This window comes from Drosophila yakuba, chromosome X (genome assembly GCF_016746365.2).
Source record: "Drosophila yakuba strain Tai18E2 chromosome X, Prin_Dyak_Tai18E2_2.1, whole genome shotgun sequence".
NCBI classification, from domain to species: domain Eukaryota; kingdom Metazoa; phylum Arthropoda; class Insecta; order Diptera; family Drosophilidae; genus Drosophila; species Drosophila yakuba.
In genome coordinates, this window is record NC_052526.2 from 12,330,265 (window position 1) to 12,353,625 (window position 23,361).

The window sequence follows — 23,361 nt, forward strand, 5'->3', positions numbered from 1 at the left end:
AGAATACGTATCGCCGTGCCTGCGTTAACCAGCCAGCAGCAGCTACAACAACAACAGCAACAACAACAACAACAAGAGCAACAGCAACAAGAGCAGGAACAACAGCAACAGGATAACAAAGGAGCAGAGAATAGAATACCGAATACAAAATACAAAAATAAGCAAGAAGGACGCAGGACGAAGTTGAAAGCAAGTGGAGACGGAATTTGTTATCATCTTGAACTCGCGCACACACACACACACACACATACACACACACACACGCATAGCCAGGAATAGAAGGAGTGCTCCTCCGCTGCTGCTCCTTCTGCTTGTGCTTCTTCTTGCGCCGTGCTCCTTGCTCCTGGGGACCAAAAGGACGAAAGCACCGCAGTTGAAAAACAAACAGCCATAGTTGCTGCAGCGGCTCCCGGCACAGCGGTACACCAACAATTGTCCAGCGGACGGAATACGCACGCCAATACGCTAGTACGCCAATACGCCATCCCGATGATTCGCGGTACCGGTACCGCATCCTGATCTCTACCCAGATCCGATATATATATATATATATCCGATAGATATATAGATAAATACTATAGCGACTGTTGTCGGATTTTTTTGAATGTGTCGTGTTGAAGTGCTCATCCCTTTGCCGTCGGCGGGCAGTGCTCCCAAGTGTCAAACCAAGTGCTAAATTGAACAGCAGATTGAACAGCAGTTCGCAGTTTGCAGTTTGCAGTTTGCAGTTTGCAGTTTGCAGTTTGCAGTTCGCAGTTTGCAGTTTTCGGATACAAAGCCACATCCTGTGCGTTATCCTCGAGGCCCCTCCGCTCGCCGAAGGCCCCGCCGCACCGCCACAAAATTCGATCAATCAAAACGGGAGCGCGTTCGCCGCGAGACAGCTTCCAGTTGGATTACTCAATCGACTTCTTCAAGACGTATATCGATACGCAGCGTTTCTACGCCGGCCACAAGTTGGATTTCAAACATCAGAGTTGCGCCGGCGGCCCTGGTTCCGGTGGTGCTGGTGGTCCTGGTCCTGGTGGTGGTGGTGGTGGTGGCGCCTCCGGAGGAGTCGTCGTCGGCGGCGGCACCAGCAACAGCAACAATCCAGCAGCAGCGCAACAGCAGCAACAGCAGCAGCAGCAGCAACAACAGCAGCAACAGCAGCAGCAACAGCAGCAGCAGCAGTCCGGCGGCAATAATCCCAGCAACGGCAACAACACCGCCGCCGCCCTGTCCCTCGCCCATCCGCACGCCCACGCCAGCCACGCCCACAGCAGTCACGCCCACAGCAGCCACGCCCACGCCCTAGCGATAGCCCACGGTCATCACGGCCTGCTGCCGTCGGTGGTCCCGCAGCAGCAGCAGCAACAACAGCAGCAGCAACAGCAGCAGGCGCAACAGTTGCCGCCGGGCGTTGGAGTTGCCAGCCCGCTGCAGCAGCAGCAGCAACAGCAGCAGCAGCAACAACAGCAGCAGCAGCAACAGCAACAGCAGCAGCAGCAGCAGCTGATCAACAACGGAGGCGTCTCCGCCGGCACACCCACGCTGCTCATCGGCAACGGACCCAGCTCGTCCGGAGCGGGAACAGGATCGGTTTCGGCCGCAGCAGCAGCAGCAGCAGCGGCAGCCGCAGCAGCCTCCTCCTCCTCCTCGTCACTTCCGCACGTGGCGCCACACAGCCTGGGGCTGAGTCCGCAGTCGAGCGCCGATTCGCAGCAGTTCAACATCTTTCCGGCGATCTTCAGCCGCCAGCTGAACTTCTCGGCCGGCGGGCAGGGCGGCAAGCTGAGCATGGACGAGCTGCGTCCGAATCTGGTCGGCGGACTGCTGGGACTGCAGCAGGGCCTGCTGGAGGATCATGCGAGCATGCAGCATGGCGGCGTGGGGCAGGACACCAAGTTTATGTCGTTCCAGGACCAGCGGCTGATGGGCATCGGCGGCTCGCACGAGAACCGGCTGCTCAGTTTGGCCAGCTCCGTGCAGGATACGCGCTCGCCCATCACCACGCTGGAGAAGTCGTCCTCCTCCTCGCTGAACCACCAGCGCAAGTGCAGCAGCACGCCGGAGGACTTCAGCGCCCTCTACTCCGGCCTGCCCACTCCCGGCATGGACTCGTCCTCGCACCACCACACGCCGGCCCACACGCCGCCGTCGCGCCTCTCCGATCACACCATCTCGGGTGAGTGTCCCCCGATCGCATCTGGGCTCCTAATCTGGCCACAATGGCCAGCAGCCAGCAGCCACTAGCAATTTGCCATTAGCAGGAAATTATCCTTTGGCACCAGCAGCACCCCTTTCCCTTCACACTTGGCCATTGAGTCCTTTGTCCTTTGACCCGTGTCCTTTGTCCTCCGCTTGTTTGTTGATGCTCGTTTGCAGCTTCCTATTACCGGCTTGTCCTCGCTTCTTTGTTCCTGGCTTATCGCCAGCCACAACCGACTCCTGTGTCCTGTTTCTGTGTCCTGTTTCTGTGTCCTGTGTCCTGTATACTGTATACTGTCTCTCCACCACGCGTGGCCACTCCGCCGCAAGGATTAGTCTGCGGCACAGCTGGTCAGCCTCTAATCCCAGCGATTTGCCATTGAACAGAGCGCACTTAAGTCACAATTAAGCCACTGAGCTGTCAGGATATCCACATGTATGCATTCGAAAGTGGGAAGGCGAGTGTCTCCGCTCAGGAATCAATCCACATTGGCTCCCCATTGGTTCATCGGGTGATGTTGATGGGTTAAGGATTGCTAAGGAGATACTCAATTAACCATTTGCTAAAAAAGTCGCATAGGCATATACGGCGATTTACGTAGTGACGAAACGCATCTGGTTCATTCTTTTCTTTCTACTGAAAATTGGCTTTCAAACTGTCAAATCGTTTTAGCGGCAAATTTAATTCGGCTTCTTTAGCATATTAGTGAGTTGATTTTCCAATTAGTTTTAAAATGGCAAAAGTCAACACTTTATTTTGGAAGTACGGATTTTAAAGTATTTGGAAATGAAAATCTGCTGCGGTTTTCCGATCAAATTGAGTCAGTTTCCCGATTTAAGCATTGGCAATTTAAAATGGTAATATAGCTATTTAAAACGTGAAATTTCCCCAAAAATTCCTATAGGAAAGTTTAAAAGCTTTAAGGTTCAAGTGCCCTCACTTGGAATACAGTTTTCTCTTAACTAGTTAAATCTTTAGAAGAATCAACTTTAAGATAAAATAAACAAACATATATATATATATATAAACCTCCTACAAATATTAATTGATTACTCACATTAGATTTGATATATTTTAAATTCATTTTGGAATTTTTAAAAACTACTTGTGCAGTTGCAAGTTAAATTTATAACTATGTAAACATCTAAGCCAATTTAATTTACACTTCCTTTCAAAGAGTTCTATCTCAATTCACATATAGTTAGTTATGATGTTGCATGGGTATACAATTTTTTCGACTTTCAACTGATTAGCTTGGAAGATTCAGGCTCTATTCAGAGTGCTATAGAAATCTCTTCTCACCGAATTCCAACCAAATTTACATAGACTTTCGGCTTGAAGAAATTTATGTAACACCCCTGTACAATCTCATCCAACCTCATCCATCTTTGTCTTTATTATTCCGCGAGAGAAATTACGATAGATTTGATTCGGATATTATGAAGTCGTATTTTGCATTATTCGTAGTCAACATAGATGGATATGAATTCAGCAAGCTGTTTAAGAAGTTCGATCACTAATAGTTATAAAACATTGTATGGAATTCAACAAGATCCTCAGATTAGATGCTCCATTCCCTTTTATCTTAACTAACCTACAACTAAAAGTTACGCAATATTTTATTGGGAATTGGAAAAGTGGGTATTTAACAGAGTTAAAGCCGTATTGTCCAAATATAAATATATGCATAAATATTACAAATTTAAATCATTTCAATCATTTACAATGAAGTTAGATTTTTTTGTTATGCTGGGAAGTTAAATACATTTCACTGATTCAACTTCTGGATAGGAATATTATGCATGGAGAACAGATATAACAATTATCTTTGTATTCTTTACGACCATTTTAAAGTAGATAAAATATTTATACATTTTTAAGTTCAAACATATTTGCTTGAAGATATAATACTTGGACTTTGTTTTCAATCATAAATATATCCAAGCAATTTTGTTCAGGAGAAAAAACGTTGGAAAGTTTAAACATAAATGTAGATATTTTGTGCTGTTGATTGTGATCGCTTTCTAAAACTTTCTCATTTGACACGCTGCAATAAAAAAATGTTTTGCAGAAGCGGACCGAATAAGAACGTTTTAAAAAGTGCATTATGTTTGAATATGTATGCACTTTGTGTTTTAATTCATTTTGGCATAGCATTTTGCTTTAGGAGACCACTAAATTACTTGATATTCATAATACATATTACCACTTTCTCTGCCTAAATTGAAACACCATGGCTTAGATAGATGAACCTGAAAATAATGCTCTTGGAGAGTTAATGTGTTTGTGTAACAAAGTGAAACGTAAGGACTTCCCATGCAAAATGTGACACTGTGGAATGTTGATTTGGAGCACTCCTCTTTCAAGGATGTTAATGATTCTTAAAATGCACCGATTCCATCAAAAAGTTGAACCCAAGAAATGGTCTATTAATTAGTGCTGCATTCGAACAACTTTTGTTTGACCCTCTTTGCTGGTGCAACATTGAACATTCAACATTCAACATTCGCCGTTCACCACGAAAGAGGCAACAGCCAACGAAGCCACACCCACAACAAGGTCAATTGCATTAGACGGCGGTCGGTTTTGGAGGTTTCGAAGGACGAGAGTCCTTGCTTAGCATAAATAACGCTATTCGCATCGTTTTATTTGCGCCTGTGATTCAATTAGGACAGCCGTATCCGTCATTTTCTACATAGTTTACATTTCGTTAACGAGCTAAGCGCGTCAATTAAGCGCCCAGAGAGCCGAAAATGCCCTACTTTGACCTTTGGCCCTTGCTTATTAGGTCGACCTCAGTCGCCACCAGCCGCCAGTTGCCCTTTTCGTCCTGGCACGCGTCCTCCGCGAGTGGTGACTGCCTGGTAGGTCCTGGTGCGTCCTGTTGCGTCCTCACGCGTCCTGGAGGGCAGCCAGCCAGCGGATAACCAGGACTACCTCGATTAATGTGCCAGAAATTTGCATAAATTATCCCATATTGCATATTCATGCGACTGGCGAACGGCGACGTGCCGCTGGAGTGCTCCGTCTGTGGCAGCCAAGTCGAAACTTTTCACCTTTTCACCTTGTCACCTTTTTGCGACAATGCCAGCGTCTTGTGGCCGCAGTGCGGTGCTATCCTGGCTATCCTGGCCATCCCCTCTGTCCAGGCTGTCCATGCTGTCCAGGGTGTCCATGCTGTCCTGGCTGTCCTGGCAATTATGCAGCATTTTGCGGGGGCTTGGCCACTCGGCTTAAACGCCCCACGCATATTAAGCAGGGGGATAATGTGCACAGCCATATTTTTCGAATGGCAACGTGTGTGTGTGTGTGTGTAGCCACCAATACTCATGCATGCACACTTACGTGTTCGTATTCCAACAGCGGAAGGCGCCTTCAAGAAGCTCAAGCCGGAACCCAACAGCGGCCTGTCGACGGTTTCCGCCGGCATCACCTCGCCCGGAAGCGGATTATCATCGCTCAGCCAGCACGCCGGCCACACCCCAACCACAGCGTCCTGCCCCACGCCCGCCCGCCGGAGACACCGCACCACATTCACACAGGTCAGTACTTGAACACGGGCTCCTACTACTGAACTCCACCAACTCTTATGGCTCCTCTGGCTCCTCTGGTTCCTTGAGGGTGCAACGCCGGCATCGCTATTGCCCCATCACCTTCATCACCGCCATCATGGCCACCCACCCACTCATTCCATGGGCGAAATCTTAATTGGATTCTGTGAAGGTTACTCGTAATTAAAAACTTTGAGGCCACAAGAGCACCGAGGAGCCAACACAACAAAGGGGAACGAAAGCCGGCCAGGTGCTTAATCACCAGACAGGCGGATACTAAAGTTGCAGGATAGGGATTAGGATTATGAACTGAAAGCAGATAAATTACTTAAACAGATGCAGCATAGCAGAGATACAAAGATTTCAGTTTATATCATGTCAGTTTCTAATAAGGGTTTGCCTCAAGATTTAATTTCATTTACAGATCTTTGAATCGCTGATGCAGAGAAAAACAAGCTAATTAGTTAAATAAAACTAACTTGTGTAAAGTATCAATAACTAGTTTATGCTATTTGGAAATTTAATTATTGACTTTTGACTTTGAATTTTGGTAACTTAAATAAATGATTATTTCTAACATAACTCAAATTCGTAACTTAAATTTCGTAGAATTAACTTTAAAGTCACAAACACACTAGCACCAATATATGTATGTATCTATGGGATGTTGCAAATCTGATGTGACGCATGATGGAATCTATATAGCTGGGTGAGCTGCACAGTATCTGAATCTATGAAGTTGAAATAGATTTACGTTACAGCTTAGCTACAATTCAAACAAAATCAGTGGGTAATGGAGTTGCCAAAAAGCTATGACTTAATGGGTGGGATATACATACATACATACATACATACATACATACTGGAAAAAAGATGAAAATAAGCGACTCCACAACGCATTCGCCTAATTAAAATCTGCTTAATTTCAGGAACAATTAGCGGAACTGGAAGCGGCGTTCGCCAAATCGCATTATCCGGATATTTACTGCCGCGAGGAGCTGGCGCGAACCACCAAGCTGAACGAGGCGCGGATTCAAGTGAGTAGAGCCACCGAGCGAGCTATCGGTTCTAGCCCCTCGCCGGATACCCCAGTGACCCCCAACCTCAATCCCAATCACTCCCAGAGTGGCAGAGGCCACTTGCTCTTCACGAGCGGAGCCAATTACTGCAATTTCGATTGCAATTTCAACAGTTGTTCACGCCACAGTCACAATAATCCGAGCAGAATCCTGCTGATGGACCGCTGATGTTGGTGGTGATGGTGGTGATGGTGGTGATCTTGGTCACCGATTAGCGTCCGATTATTCCGGGCGACTGGCTCGCAGTGGTGTTACACAAGTCGGAAAATGCCCAAATGCGCCGGAAAACCCCCTAGTCCGTCTGCCTGGTTCTTTCAAGTGCGCCGCGGTAATAATTAATTTATAGTTTTATCATGACTGCGCGACAAGTGAGTGCGGCGGGGGGTACGCGATTGCAGGGCTGCGATTCTGGGAGTGGGAGTGGCATTTCGGCAGGGTGGATATATACATCACAGGTCTCTCCGAATCCTCAAAGAAGTGCTGAGCCTGCGGTATCGAGTTACAAGGCATCCGTCGACCTTGCCAAAGTGATTTTCCAGCAAGTGCTGGCTTATCGCCTCTTTTTTACCGGTGGCAATTGAAAAACCAGATCAACTCCTAAGATTGCCATTAAAAGCACTGAGTATCTTTCAGCTGCAACACTTTGAAGCACTACCATTTCACCATATCATGAAGAACACATAGGTATTCAGGAAAATGTAATACAGACTGCAGTACGAGGACTTTAGTCAACAGCAGCAGCATTCTTATTTGCACTAAGCAGATTTGAGCTAATCATATTCTGAAGAGTCTTATATAGTGTCGATCGAAAGGGAATCACTCGAGATTATTGCAATCATTGCGAGGGCACTGAGGCATGCCCCCTCCAGATTTGTGGAACAACTGTTCCCGCGCAAATTGGACACTGTAAACCGGAGTAAACAGGGAGTCTATTATCGCCGCATAAACCATATTTTTCGGCAAATGTTCAAATATTTAGCCGCTAACAACCCCCTTCCGGAAAGCCCACCCCGCCCAGTATGCACCATATACGCAGATAGATGGATGGATGGTTGGATGGATGGATGGATGGATGGATAGATGGATAGATGGATATATACCCCCTGGTAATCCGACGATTGCTGGCAACTTGACTCTGGCACTCAGCGCCTGCCAGCGAAAACATCGTGTTGCTGTTGACAAATTTGTCGTGTATACATTTGGCTGAAAAGCGGCAAATTGATGATGATGATTATGATGATGATGAGGATGATGAGGTGGGCGGGTGGAAAGGGGCGTGACTGAGCACATCTGCCTGGAAAATCCATCAGCCCATCAGAATATGTCTCATGCGCAAATTTTCGACTGCGGCAGAGGGCACATTAGCACTCATTCACTTGCCAGTCTGCGTACTTATGTGTACATACACATATAGGTTTTTAATGAGCTGGTATCTATTTTTATATAGATACAATTTAAAGTAGAAATAAAACGGGTTTTAATTTAAAGTAGAAGTAAAACGGGTTTTAGCTAAGCGCTGCTAACTTTCCTGCCGAAGTTCAAAAGTATCTGTTATGGCCTTCGCATTTTTGATTTAGCTAAAAGTTTATTTTCAATTGGCTATCCAATTCAATTACTTACCACTTATAGTTCGAAATCATGTATCAAATATGTAAATATGTAAATTGCATAAACTTGGATCATTCCGCTCTAGATGCTTTAAGAAACTTAATTTCAAGCACTTTCTCTGCCAAACTTAATTATAATTAAGTTGCATGTGAAATCAGTTGTAAAGTTTAAAAGCCTGTTCATTCTGATATGAGAAAAGAACCGGATTTAGTTAAAGAAATGTTTGAGGAGCTTGAAGTGAGAGGAGCCACAGATGGACAATAGTTTAAAAGCAATTTGAGGAAACAAACTTTAAACGTAGCTATTCACATAATGCCCATCTAAGATTAAGGAAGTGGAATTTGATATGATTAAGCCTGGGATTATATGTAAAATCTGAGAGTTAAATGCACTTTTTGTCATGGAGTCGTAATTAGATTCGAATGAAACCTAATATCATTAATTTCGCTAATTTCAAGGGGAAGCAATCCGATGGATTGAAAGAGGAGCAACAGGCGAATGGATTTGCTGAAGTCTGAAATTCCGTATATATAAACAAAAGGGGTGCCCTTTTCAAGTTTTTATTTATTTGCAGTAACAAGGCGCCAGGGTTTCTTGTTTTGTTTATGAATGATAATCAGAATGAGAATGAGCATGGGAGTTTGTTATGAGAAATTCAGCACTTGTCGCCGCTGTGCCGGTAAACAAAGTTAAGTTTCAAGCGCAGTATTGATATATATCCAAATCCAGATGGAAACCGGCTAAAAGAGTGGCTTTTATGGACAGCAATTAGCCAGCCTTCGGATTTGTAGGTCACCGGTGGCATGGGCACCAAAATGGCATGTGCCACCTGCTGGCGGACAGGAGGTCGTCCAACCCATCCGGCAGATGGAACAAAGGCGGCCAGAATGGGCAGGTTGGAAAAATGAGAATCAAAGGGAAACATGGCTCTAAACGCGGCGAAGTGAAAAAGCCAAAATGCGAGCGCAAAATGCAAAAAAAAGGAAACAAACGATGGCAGCGGCTAAATTTGATTAAATGCTGAAAGTAAATTCAATTTGAATACGTTTAATTTTCATATTTCCGGCGTGGCCAGTGTGTGTGAAGTGTGTGAAGTGTGTGTGAGCATGGCTATTTGTGTTCACAATTTGCCTTCACATAATTAAAGTTTAGGCTGCTCTCCCAGCGCCACATGGCCAACTTAAAGATTGGAGCACCACCATGCCACCACACTGCCATATCACAATACCACCCCAACACCCTAACACCCAACCATTCGACTAGAGGAGCCCATCATTGCCTCTTTGGAGGCGAGCGAAAATGTTGGCTAAAATCGAATTTCCCTTCGATTTTGTTTGTTCTTGTTTGGCCCACGGATGTATGTGCATGTACATATGTATGTACGGATGAGAGTGTGCCATCAAATGTATCCTTAATTGAGTTTCTCCACCCATCCAAAGCACACCCACAGCACACACACACACACACACACACAGCTGGTGCTGGAATTGAACGACAGATAGACAGAGCTCCATCGAATCATTCAGACAACGCATTTTCCACCCTCGAACTGGAGCCATCCCATCATAGTGTGCCATGCTATGGCATAGTATACCATCATCCTTACATGGCCGCCGCTGGTTGAGAGCATTATGTTGCAGGGTGTCCTTGCTGGCATTTTTATGCTGGCAGAGTCAGTGGCAGCCAACCAAACGAAACCGAACGACCCATCAAGTGGGCGCTGAAAACAACCCCCGAAAGGCAGTGCTTTTCGTTTAAAGGCTCCAACTTCTGGGGAAAACCCCAGCCCATGCCACCCCATGCCACCCAATGCCACCCACTCGGCGCCACTCGAAAACCCAACAGATATGTACGTGTACATAGTCATGGACAAAGATAATAATAATGATAAAATAAATAAGAAAATGAAAGGAGAAAAAATCGAAGGACCGTCCTGAAGTCTGGGCGCCGCCATTACAGCTCGCCCTCTGCCACCCCCAGGACACCATCGCCATCCAGCATCCTCCGCTCTCCGTTCTCCATCCACCATTCACCACCATCCACCATCCTGCCCCCGCACTCCGCTAAGTAACTCAAAGCAAGCTGAGCTGCTTCCAAAATGTCGGAAATTTCTACACACCATTCCATGCCATCCCATGCCATCCCAGGCCATCCGTCCCGGCTGTCTTGTTGCCTAGTGGAGAGCCCTGCTTTCATCTTGGCAATTTCTTTTCGCCATCATGGAAAAAAAAAAGGGAGGCAGGATGTTGGGACGGGGCCATGGGGCTCCTTCATCATCGTGGGGACGCCGACGACTGTCTTTAATAATATCTAAACAGAGCAGGCGGCCTGTCCCACACCCCATGCTCGCCCACTCACTTAGAGCAGCATCCCAGCATCCAAGAAACAGGACCAAGGACCAAAGAGCCAGAACCCAGAACCCAAGACCAGAGACTCAGGACCAGAGACCCTCGCAGCAAACAGCGTCGTCAACTTATTTTCAATTTCAATTTAGTAGATTTTTTCACTCATAAGACGTTGGCATCATCAACGTCCTGAGCCAGAGGCAAAGAAAGCAGGAGTGGGAGGAGTATAAGGAGTGGGTGGAGTAGGTGGAGCTGGCTGGGTTCTGGGCCAAAAGAGGAGCAGGGTTTTCCATTTAGCCTCGCCTTCTTATGCCATCATTACGGCTCTGCCCGCCCGAGTGTTTTTCAAAGCGAATCGAGCTTAAAGGGTCCTTTGGTTAGAGATTCACTCACACACACACACACACACACACAGACCATTTTCTGGGCATTAAGTAACATTCATATCCTTTCTGGCGACTTGCAGGTCTGGTTTCAGAACCGGCGGGCCAAGTACCGCAAGCAGGAGAAGCAGCTGCAGAAGGCGCTGGCACCGTCTGTGATCCCATCCTGCAACGGGATGATGCGGAACATCCAGGGCTACAGCGTCTCGCGCGGCTATCAGCCGTATCCGCACCACAACACCATGAATCGCTATCCCCAGGTGAGTAACATGCTCCATGGTCCACCTACCTACCTTATAGCCCAACTGACGACACATGTGCATGTCTTGCAGGACCTGTTCCAAATGGGCGCCTCCTCGTATCCGGGCATGACGCAGCCGTTCTCCATGGCGCACAGCACGAACATGGGCTCCGTTGGGGTGCGTCAGGACTCGATGGGTGAGTTCCACGGTACGAATTCTTCTCTTTTCCCTATCCATGGACATCTTGCCACGCCGAGCTGCACACTTTCACTTGCACTTGCACTTGCTTTTCCAATTGGAATTGGAATTTCACTTTGATGGTCCACTTGGCCAACCGCTTCTGGCCGCGGCCTGAGTTGGAATGATCAGGGTGCTCTGGAGATCGGGAGATCGCACCTTGGACGATCGATACTCGCGATTCCCAATACCCAATTCCCGAAGCTTGGAGCCGGGTTCGGCCTGCTCGTGGACACGAGCTTCTTCTGTCGCGACAGAATCTCATGTTGCGTACGAGGGAGTGCTCCCCTTGCTCCCCTGGCTCCCCTCGCTGCCAGCTCCACCAAGATTGCCCCTCCCAAATCCCTGGTGCGTAAGCAAATTTCCGCTGAAGTCCGACGTTGTTTATCGGTGTCCAGGCCAGTGGCGCCTTCGCAGATTGGGTTACTCAGCTGATTTCACGTAATCAGGCACAAGAGGCGCCTTGAAGGTGACCTGCCGGATGTGAAGGAGCAGCGCAGTGAAATGAGTTTCCGGCCAAGGAAATGCCCGTGTCTTCGTCTCCGGGTCATGTGAAGAAGTGTAGCTCGGAGTTTCCGCACCACGGAAATGCAAGGCGTCTGCAAGATTCTGTTTCTGATTCAGATTTAGATTCAGATTCTGATACTCGTACACACAAGGTAATTGAATAAATGGAATTCTCGTTTCCCCATCTTCCACGCAGGCATGTCGCCGGAGGACGAGTGGTACAACAAGAGCCTGTCCGCCCTGCGGATGAACTCGTCGCATCATCCCAACCTGTCAGCACCCATGCTGCAGTACCAGACATAATCAAAGACCTTTGACGACTTCTTTTAAAAGATCGCGCCTTAATGGCCCTTTGGGGCGCGGTGTTTTAGGGTGGAGTGCGTCAATCGATGTCCTGCAGCAGCCACAAATCTCTCTGTCTATATCTATGCATATATATATATCGCTGTATATACATATGTACATAGTATATATACCAGTCATTAGTCTACGCCCCATCCTGGAATCGGATCAGGATCAGGATCAGATTGGAATCGAATCGAATCGGATCGGATCGGATCGGGATAAGGATCGAAAGGAAGGGCGCCATCGTTCAGCTCTGGGCGGGATTTACTCATAAGACTTGTTGATATTATTCTGTTTAATCTTTTTGTTTTTTTTTTTTTTTTTGATTTGGTTTTGACAACCAGATCCAAATCGAATAATGGGGTAGAGGTAGAGGTAAAGGTAGAGATAAAGATAGAGATAGAGGTACGTACATAGAGCCAGAGTCGGAGGTAAACAAATGCGAGCGAAAGTGGATATTGTAATAGGCAACTAGTCATAGTATCTAAGCAAATTGTGTATTGAGATTTTATCGTGGCATTATAAAAAGTAACGTAACGCGCGCATCAGGCGCATATATATAAATTTAAATAAATATACTAAAATATGTACTAGCGATAGCATAAGTCAGGTTGCTTAGCCCCTCCCCGTGGAAAACGCGGCAAACGTGGAAAGTGGAGCCCAGTCTGATCTGATCCGGTCTGGTTGGATCTGCTCCTAGCTCCCAGCTCCTAGCTCCTAGCTCCTAGCTCCGGGCTCCATGCATGCAACTCTTTGGTTGCTTCTACCGACTTTTCATTGCCTGCTCACTATTCATTAATATAGCTTACTCAACATACGACGTACATATAGCAGCTCCCACTCCCACTCCTAATCCCACTGCATCCTGGTCCCACCACTATCACCACTACACCACCACATCCACCTGCATCCAACCACACATAGACCCGAAATGCACAGGAATCCAAAGCAGGCATCCGCAAGCCAAATCCAAACGAATTAAACTACAAACTTTCTAACTAATTCAAGGTGTGTCGAACTAATTATAAGATGATTTTTTTTAGCTAAGCAATGCATTAACGAGTTATATTTAATAATAATTATAAACAAAACCAAAAACCAAAAGCAAAAGCGAAAAAAAAACACACGGAAACCAATAAAATACATCACCTATATATATTTAAATACGAGAAAAACAAGCCAAACGAAAACTACAAGACGCATGTTTAACAAATTATGCCAGACACAGCAAGAATGGAAATAATAAAAATATTTAAAAATCACACCGCAGCAGTGCATTATTCGTATGGTAGTATAGTGTAATAGTTGCTATTATAAACTTTTATCTTGAATGGCAAGTTTCTAGTTCCCCAGGAGGCGATGGCTGAGAACTCGAGCTCAAACTGAAACTTCACATGTGTAAATTCCAAGTTCCAACTGCCAAGGTGTCAAGTGAGGAGTGCCGATATCCAATTTCCGTGAGATGTTCCAAGGCCTGCGGAGGATGACCTGCCTGGGCGGCGACAGGGAGAGCAGTCGCGAGGACATGCTGCACAGGGAGCCGGTGGTGCTGAACGTGTACGACCTGGTCACCACCAACGACTACACGATTGCCCTGGGCGTGGGCTTCTTCCACTCGGGCGTCCAGCTGTACGGGCGGGAGTACGGATTTGGTGGGCACGAGTTCCCCATTTCGGGCATCTTCGAGATCGAGCCCTGCAATGCCCAGGAGGAGCTGGGCGAGCACTTCCGCTACCGGGAGAGCATTCTGCTGGGCTACACGCACTTCAGCTGCGCGGACGTGAGCCGCATCGTCGACCAGCTGGGCCAGCAGTTCCCCGGGAACAGCTACCACCTGACCAGCAAGAACTGCAACCACTTCTCCAACTGCCTGGCGCACCTCGTCTGTGGCCACAAGATTCCCGGCTGGGTCAACCGACTGGCCTACCTCATCACCTGCGTGCCGTTCCTCGAGCGCTGTGTGGTCTCCAGACCGCCGCATTACCCACACTACCGTCGATTCCACGAGTCCCAGCAGCGCTAACAACAACACGAATGTGAATTATATTTATATTATATTTATTGTTAACAACTCATTGGACAGCGACTCGTGCGAGAGGCGTCCGAGGTGTGCAAACTTCTTATTCAGACCACTTTTACTAAGAACAGGGAAATCGAGTTTCGCAGGCCAGTAGATACGATACTTAGGATACTAGTAGAGTAGATACTAGGGTTTAGTACGATTGAGTTTCGTCTGCCACAACATTCATCGTATTACATTATAGATTGTTTTCCTAAATGGATAGCGCTGCTTGTATACAATGGTGTGGTTGCATACCGCATACCGCATACCAGGGCATACACCATAATTAGCCTAACAGAAACTCGTTGCTGAAGTGGTGAGGCCGGATGGGTGATATTCCAGATGGTATTACGTGGAATTACTTATTACGTTATATGCTAAGTAATGTCACGGAAAAAAAAAATTGAATGACGGTTAAGGTTAAGAATTTACACGTGTACAACTCATAATCATAGTTTTTTCATACATAATCTCGCCTCTTCTTGGGCGCACTAATCCTTAGTTTTGTGTGGTCTACGTATCTGCGATCCGCCGTTGGAAAGTATCTGTATCTAATCCGCCCATTCAAGTGCATTCAAAATATCTCTGACCTATACAAATTCTGTGAAAGATACATACGTTACTCCTTCAGCGGTTCAGCTGCGTCAAAGAAGTGAAAGATTACGCAAGTGAGTTGAAGTGCCTATGTATGCAAGATCCCCGATTGAGAGGTGTGTAATATGCCGAATCGTCTCAATGTTACCCCAAATACAAACGAACTAACTTCTACAAGCCTAGATGCAAAGCCGTGATGCTTTTTACGATAAATGCGTCCCAAGTTTACAAGACAATTAAGAAAAAGAAAAAAAAAAGAACTAATCCAACGATCAACCGCATGGCCGGCTGCACAGTTCTTGGACGTTGCCACCAACATCAAGCTATGTTATGTATCGGTATATATCTATGCGTGCATATATATCGCGAGTGAACACGTCCCCGGCGCCGCAGGAACCTCCTCACTTGGCCAGGAACTCTGCGCCGCCTCCGACTCCGCCGCCTCCGCCGCTGCTGCTGAGCGCGATTTTCTTGACCGGTGGCTGCTCGGCGACGGGCTGTGGAGAGAAGAGAGAAAAGAGGAATGTAAGTAATGGAGCAGCTAGAGCAGCAGTAAGATGAACCCACCAATGCGGAGCCGTCCCGCTTGCTGGCTGAATTGGCAGTAGGGCTTCCGCCCGTTGCAGCTCCTGTGGCTACGATCCCGCTCGCGGGATTGGACTTCTGAGCGGCCAACTCCTCGCCGCTGCTGGCTTGCGACTTGGGTGCGGGCGCAGGACTTGCGTTGGACAGTGGGGACGAGCCGGTGGCTGCGGCAGGTCCAGTGGCGACAACGTCGCTGCTCGAGTTCGTGGCCGTGTCAGACTCATCTGTAATGGTGATTGTAGCACTGCTGCTGGGCTTGCTGGCGGTGGTGGCGGCAACGGCGCCGCCAGTAGCTGTGCTGGAGCTACCGCTGGTTGCCACAGTGGGCGTGGCATCTGTGGCCTCGGCCACTCCAGTCTTGAGCGCAGCCACGCCCAGCTCCGGCTTCTTTGGGTCCTCCTTTTTGGGCAATGATTCCGGGCTGGCCTCGACCCCGTTGTTGCTGGTTTCGGTGGACTGTTTTCTGTCAGCCGTCGCACTCGTGGCGGATGCGGCATCAGCCGCACTGGGCGCAGATGCTGTTGCTGTGGCAACTGCAGCTGCAGCTGCGTCGACAGCAGGCTCGCTCTGTTCCTCCGCGCCCGACTCCTCGGACTTGCCAGCCTCGTACTCCTTGACGATCTGGTCGAGATTGTAGCGGCGCCGATTGTTCAAGTAGAAGGTGCGCACATGCGCCTCCGTTTTGGTGGTCACCAGCTTGGCAATCATCTGCAATCATCAAAAGAGCAGATTAGTCGCCATTCGGCGGGTAATCAATCACAAGGTAGTAATCACTTACAGGGAAGTTCTTTCCGTACTCGCGGATCGCGAGCAGAGCCACTTGGATCTCGTCTGGCAGCCATCGGGCGGAGATGCGCGGCTGGGCAGGTTCGGTGTTGGCTGCCGCCGTCTTGGAAACCACATCCTCCACATTGATGGAGTCGCACTCCTTGTCCAGCTGCTCCATCATTTGCCTATTCTTCTGTATCTGAAATGGGTCAGGGTGCAGGGGGGCATTCAGTTGAAAGTTGTCAGTGGGGCAATTTGCGTTGAGTGGTTGAGATTAGGGGATGTGTGTGATTATGTGGTGCAGTGTATGGGGATGTGTGTAACTGCTCGCAAGGAATACAGTTTAATACTTTACTGTGCAATATAAACTGAACAGCACCTCCATAAGTCGATTATCTTATGTATTTTGGTTTGACAGTCTTTTCATGACCTAGTGCTCATGACATTTCTTTTGAGTTCTTAATTCTTAGGGAATATATGACTAACATAACCCTATAAAACTAATTTGATTGCATTTGTTAGATTTCAACAAAACATATCCAACTATCTGAATTCAAGGATATCGTCGCTGCAACCAAAGACCAACATAATCATACAATTACTTTGTCTTTGGTACAACATAGCTTGCTAAATCCAAGCTCTGATCCAGACTGGAGCACAGGATATATATTCTAATGATTGCTTGTAAGCCTTAGATATAAAGCGAATCGATCTGGATAAAAAGACATAACTCAAATAACCGATAGGGATTTCAATAAAGATTTCAGGGAGTTTGTGATTTTCATGGCAGATGGCTTGATTACTGAGATCTCTTAACTTATTCTACAACATCCTGTCTACATCCCCAAGTCACTCCAAGTCACTCCTATAGCTAACTTATGATATGGAAAACCAGTGGCATCGCGCTTCGGTGCTTACTTCGGCCATGAGGGCTGTGATCTTCCGATCGCGTTCCGCCAAGTAGACACTGGGAGTCTTGCAGCTGGCGAGAGCCGTGAGGTCGTCGTGGTTGATGTACATGCCCTTGGGCGGTTTGCGCTTGGATCGATCGGCAGTGGCGGCGCAGTTGTGTGTGGACCTTCGGGGAGCATTGCTCTCCGGCCCGGAAATGGGTCGCCGGTTGCCCGTGCGCCTGCCGATTCCCGGATTCGTTTCGGTTTCAAGTGTGTGGTACGAGTGTATGTGTGTGTGTGTGCGTGTGGGTGGGTTAATGGTCGCGACAAAGTTCAAGTGAATGCAGCGTTTGGTTTGAATTTGAACGGGATCGTTTCGAAAGTGAGGGTGGTGGGGGGTTGGGAAGAGAGATAGAAAACTTGGCATTAGCTTGGTGTCTCGGATAACTTTCGGCGTTGGCGTCATATATCTACCTCCAGTGGGTGTGACAACTCTTGCACATGCGCCCCAGCGGCGACTCGTGCAGCACATGGCAGACCACGTTGCAAATCTTGCAAAATCCGCCCACAACCAAGCGTCGCAGCAGGCCGGGATCGCCCCCCATCTCGCCGTTGTTGTTGCTGCCATTGGTGCCGATGGCAGCATCGCCGGTTAGGCCAAGTCCAAGCAACTCGTCGCCTTGGGCGTTTCCGGCGAAGAGGGACAACTGCTCGGCGTCCATATCGTTGTTGCTCGTGTTGCTGCTGTTGCTTCCGCCGCCCTGGTTGTTCTCCTCCCCGTTGTTGTTGCTGTTGCTGGTGTTGTTGATGTTGCCACCGCTGACGCTTCCGCCGCCGCTGCTGTTGTTGCTGTTGCTGTGGTTGCTGCTGATCGTGTTGGCAGTGGTGTTTGCGGGGGATGTGTTGGTGGAGTTGTTGTTGTTGGTGGTGGTGGTGGTGGTGGTGGTGTTGTTGTTGTTGTTATTCGTTGAGGTCGTGGTGGCGTCGGTGACATTTGTGGTGCTATTGGTGCCGTGCCCCTTCTGCCCAGCCAGGATTTCATCCGCAAATGGATTCCAAATGGCGGTTGCAGATGCGGTTGCAGTTGCAGCAAGGATCGCGAATGGACACCGACCAACACGCGTTTTTTTTATTCGATTCGATTCGATTGGGGTTTTGGCATTTAATTTGGGTTTGACATTGGTTATTGGCAGTTCGTTTCGTTTCGTTTCGGTACGTTCGGTTTCGGACATTTTCAGATGGGGTTATTGTTTAATGGTGTGTTTTGATTGTTGGATTTGGTTTGTTCGTACCGTGAATGCAAAGAGAAGAGAAAAAACGTATGTGGTTGTTGCTTTAGTTCAGTTGGTAACACACTTAACAAGTACAAGATTGTTTTTGGGTTGTTTGTTGCTGCTCTCCGGGCTATCTCTTAATCTCGCCAACTGCACTTCAATCGATCCTTTGCCACACTCTCTCATCCCAACATCCCCACATCCCCACATAGCCGCCATACCCATTATCCCATTATACCCATATCCCAGTCATAGTTCCCTGGCCAACCCAACCCGATCCTTCCCGGAATGCCAATACAAATCGAATAGTTATAACTGTCCTAGCCCTTGAACCCCACTGCTGCCCAAAAAAATCTAAATGGGAAGTAGTGGCGTGTGGTGGGAGTGTCAGTATGTGCATATGTAACCAGACTCCAGGTTCCTCTACAAGGATGCCTGTGGAGCGAGGATATCAAGCACTTAGCTCGTGGGTCGCTCTCTATCAAGTGTCTTATGTTTAGGTGAGATGGGAGGGTTCTTAAAAGTATATTACGAATCTGATTGGATTTAGCCGGAAATCATCGCTAACGAGAGATCAGATGCCGCAGATCAGTGGACGTGGCTGGACAAGCTTAGTTGGAGCACGGATAGAGGGATCAAGTTTTAAAGTGGTGCAGTGATAGAGGTGCAAGCAAGGAGGGCTGACAAAATAAAGGAAACTTATGGCATACATGTGTACATAGCGATAGATATAGATTTTGTGGGTGTTTTGGGGCATTGTGTGGGTTTATGTGGGTTCATGTCGTTGGATGAGTGGTGCTTGTGGATGGATGGATGGATTGGATGGCGATTGGGAAATGGTGGAACAAAAACTCAGATGGAAACGGAAACGGAAATGTAGCAAATGCGAAACGAAACGAATCTCTATGAATAAGAAACACATATAAATTGTTGGTTTTTGGGTTTTTGTTTAATCATTTCGCAAACAAGATATGCACTTATTAGGATTAGCATTAGGTGTGGTGATCCATCATGATTATCGTCTGTGGCAGGATGAGTTGAGAATAGAAACGAGTGCCGTTCTCCTTTCTTTCCACTCACTGTATTCAAGTATGTATGAATGTACATAATTTCGGTTTTGCTTGGTTTACTTTAATATTTAAATGCTTTAAATTAATCAATCTCGTTATATAAATTACTATTTTACGTATAATAATTTACCATTCTATTTATAATTATTTAAAAAAAATATATTAAATTTTATATACTATTTATATAGGTGTACGTGTATGAACAAAGAACAATTCTTGTTGTTGCTTTGCCTTAGTCTAGTACCAGTCAACCTGATTTCCTGATTTGCCGATTCAACGCGATGCAAAAATGCAAAGATGCTAACTTCTGCAGCAAACCAATCAAATCAGGCCAACCTTCGCGGAATACATAATAATTCTCAAGTGTGTGTGGCGCAATCTCTGCTGTGTGCGAACGAAATCGTATCATTACTGCTTTTAAGTCTTATGGATGCTGGTCAATTATTGTTTTTGGTATTCGTTTGTGTGTGGATAATGATTAAAAATGTTATGAGATGTATGCAGGCACGGCGATTATCTGAAAAATAACGAACCAGACTTTCAAAACGACATACATCGCTGGCTGAAAATGGAGAGGATCGATCCCTGGGGGTACAGTCCACACTACCAACCGTTGGCAAGTCGGAGTTTATACCCGACACTTTGCCAACCGCGGATAACTTCAGGCCTTTTGGTTCATTAAGCGGACGGCTACTGATCACAGCTATTAGGTATTAGCAAAGTGTTCAAATGGAGGGGCAGCCTTTGAAAAACAAGGCTGATTGAAAGGATTTCAGATGCATTGTTGCGGGTCCCCACTTTCCTCGCGCCTGGATACACTCAAGAGTTTGCACTTAAGGGGTTACATGGGTTACCCAAGAATTCATTGCATTTCTATAGAATACAAGGCCAAATCGATACTTGCGTAGATAACGAAACTAAATCGAAAAGTTATAACCAGATTTTATACTCATTTTACACATACTAAAGATATGCTGATTGAACTTAGGCGCGTTAATTTGTTTAATTTTATTCGGCTAGATTATGCAAGTATTTCTTGTTTCCATAGGTGTTCAACTGCAGTGAATGTTTTTAAAGTCTTGAAAATATCATTTAAATATTGAAGTCATTTTAAAAACGCCTGATTTCGGCTTGTGCAACACACTTAACCCCTTCGCGAAGTTAAGAATACATTTTAAAATACACTTACATAGCCTATTCACAATCCTTTGTCGTGGACTATCTTACACAATTATGTTGGGGCACAATGATAACAAATTTCAGTCGCCTTAGCCTAGATTTACATACGATATCCTAGCCCTAATGCGGTAGTCTACAATCTCTTTGTGATGCGATTCTTTGTGATAAAAGCTGCCTACTTGGGCGGTTCCAGGAGGCGCCAGGGAACAGGGAGCCTACAGGGAGAGGCGAAGGAGCCGTCTCTATTTGGATGTGGTTTGTGTTTTCGAAGTTCAAAGTTCGAAGCAATTGTGTGTGGGTGAGCGAAGTGTATGCATGTGTGTGCGTGTTTATGGGCGGGATCGGGGAAGGATCTCTTGGCTTTTCGCTTAACTAGTTCTAACAGATAATTACCTTGTCATCGTTATCAGACTCCTCGTTGCTGCCCACCTCGCTGCCGTTCTCGGAGCCATCCTTGACCACCGCCTTGATGGTCTTCTCCTGGCGATCCATGGCGCTGCTGCGGTGACGCGTCTTCTTCCACGAGTAGTAGTACTTGACCAAACTGGCTATGGATTTGTCTGGCAGCTGTGGTCGAAGTTGCAGTTGCGATTAGGGGGGTTCAAAACACTATGCGCAGTTTACTCACCATCTGGCGGATCCGGTGGAAGCTCTTCCCGTGGAACTGGAAGGCCTGCTCGAACAGCACCTTGTCCTCGATGGTCCACTCGTCCGGGAAGGGCGTAAAGTTGGCCAGGTCCATTACAGCCCGCTCCAGGTCGTGTTTGTGCCAGAAGAGCATGCCCAAAGCCTGTTCGCCGTTGTAGCCGTACTTTTCCTTGGCCACCGAGATGTACTCCTCCACTGAAAGGTGACAAGATGTGTCTTAGTATTCTATTCGCTTGCACAACGCATATATCAAAGTGAGAATAAGCCCCTAATACGTACATTTCAGATCGGGAATCTCCTTGGTGGGCGACCAGACGAGGAGGGCGCGTTCGTTCATCTGTTCCGGTCGCCGTTCCACCTCCGGAACGAGCGGCGGACAAACCGCCTGGTAGTCGCGTCCAACGCGGATTTTTTCTGTGAGAAGGGTATTGGTTAAATGACCACATCGTTAAGACAAAGATTTCTGCTACTCACCTTCGTACTCAGACTGCTTGGCCTTGCTCTTGCCATTCCGCTTGGTGGCTGGAAAAGAGAAAAGATACAAATAAGTGGCCTGAAGTGGAAGGAAGGCAATCCCGGGGCGTTTTACTTACAGTTGTCGTCGTCCGAGCTCTCCGGCGTGCCTGCTCCTGGCACAGCTGTGGTGGTCTTCTCGTTGGCATTGGCGTTCCCGGTGTTGCCGCTGTTGTTACCACTGCCCACGAGACTGGCGCTGTTGGTGACGCCGCCCGTGGTGTGCGTATTGGGACTGGGGCCGCGAGACCGACGCCCGTTGCGCACCACGTCCGTGGTGTTGCGCTCCGCCAACACCATCTTGTCCCGGATGAGCTGGGCGCGCTTGTTTTGCTTCTCCAGGGTGCTAGCTGTGGCCAAACACGAGCACTAGCGAACACGAGCACTGCGGAGCTGCAAGGATAGTTGGGACATGTGTTAGCGACTGATTCGGACACGGATGACAGCCGTACACTGCTCTCCGGCTGAAAAATCCAGCAAATAGAAACTCATCAGCGCGTTTGGCGAGAGTGTGCGCTTGGCGAGAGGCACTTTGCCCGCAACGAGCGCAGAAGTGCGCTGTCAAACAGATACATTCATAAGTGTGCGTGCGTCCGTGTGAGTGTGTGCGCGTGTGTGTGCGTGTGCGAGCGACGCGTGTGTAGGTGTATAGGTGAGGGCCAAGCCAGCTGAGTTTGGAAACAGCAATGCATTTGGATTTTGACTCGGGAATCCGAATCTGGCTAAACGGAGGGACTCGGAAGACGCCTACCTGGTACTCTGGTGCCCCAGAAGCACACAACCAAAGACGCTGCCACACGGATCTCACTGCACGGGCCGCTTTCGCCCGCTTACGTAGTTCGACCTGCCGGACGCGGAACTGGAATCACTGGATAGTGATATTCTTGGCCAGAAACTCAAGTTACGGACCGCTGCGAACGGCTAAACAGCGGAGTTGTTGCGCGCAGGTAAATGAAATCCAAACTGAAACGCGAAAAAAAAAACTCGCTCGCGTACCGATTCTCTCTGGTCGTCCGTGGGCACAGCGCACTTTGTCGCCGACGACCGCAGTTCAGCTTTGTCTGTCGGTTGATCCGATTTTTTGCCCTCGCCTGGCTCCTCGTCAGACGGCCCCTTGGATTATCCTATCCCCGTTTTTGCTGGAGATCGAGAAACGGCTTCGCTTGCCTCTTTTTTAAGCACACTCTTAACACTTTTACGAAAATATACGGCAGAAAACTGAGCAAATGCTCAAAGTTAATTTAAACTGTGGCTGTAGCAGCCACGGTTGCAAGGGATACACAAACT

The 23,361-nt window shown here is 47.5% G+C and overlaps 3 protein-coding genes across 7 annotated transcripts; 2 read left to right on the top strand and 1 right to left on the bottom strand.

Moving 5' to 3' along the window:
* Window positions 1-702: 702 nt before the first annotated feature.
* On the top strand, window positions 703-13,750 carry LOC6525182 (homeobox protein unc-42). The gene is made up of 6 exons (XM_039371769.1): window positions 703-2,167; window positions 5,555-5,733; window positions 6,672-6,779; window positions 11,241-11,417; window positions 11,490-11,595; window positions 12,340-13,750. The coding sequence occupies exons 1-6, from the start codon at window positions 1,780-1,782 to the stop codon at window positions 12,444-12,446; spliced, it is 1,065 nt and encodes a 354-aa protein (XP_039227703.1). The 5' UTR covers window positions 703-1,779; the 3' UTR covers window positions 12,447-13,750.
* A 94-nt stretch (window positions 13,751-13,844) lies between these two features.
* On the top strand, window positions 13,845-14,641 carry LOC6525183 (deubiquitinase DESI2). The gene has a single exon (XM_002100985.4). The coding sequence runs from the start codon at window positions 13,951-13,953 to the stop codon at window positions 14,509-14,511; it is 561 nt and encodes a 186-aa protein (XP_002101021.1). The 5' UTR covers window positions 13,845-13,950; the 3' UTR covers window positions 14,512-14,641.
* Window positions 14,530-23,361, bottom strand: LOC6525184 (REST corepressor). 5 transcript variants are annotated; one of them, XM_015190655.3, is made up of 11 exons: window positions 23,071-23,361; window positions 22,155-22,467; window positions 22,036-22,083; window positions 21,841-21,975; window positions 21,542-21,756; window positions 21,307-21,480; window positions 17,865-18,412; window positions 17,416-17,629; window positions 16,508-16,696; window positions 15,712-16,437; window positions 14,530-15,641 (listed from the first exon to the last, which is right to left on the bottom strand). In XM_015190655.3, exons 2-11 carry the CDS (start codon window positions 22,372-22,374, stop codon window positions 15,546-15,548), a joined length of 2,565 nt encoding a protein of 854 aa, XP_015046141.1. In that variant the 5' UTR covers window positions 22,375-22,467; window positions 23,071-23,361; the 3' UTR covers window positions 14,530-15,545. The 5 variants fall into 5 exon arrangements, with proteins under 5 accessions (XP_015046141.1, XP_015046138.1, XP_039227658.1 ...); XM_015190652.3 differs by having other exon boundaries at window positions 22,826-23,361; XM_039371724.2 differs by lacking the exons at window positions 17,416-17,629; window positions 17,865-18,412 and having other exon boundaries at window positions 22,826-23,357.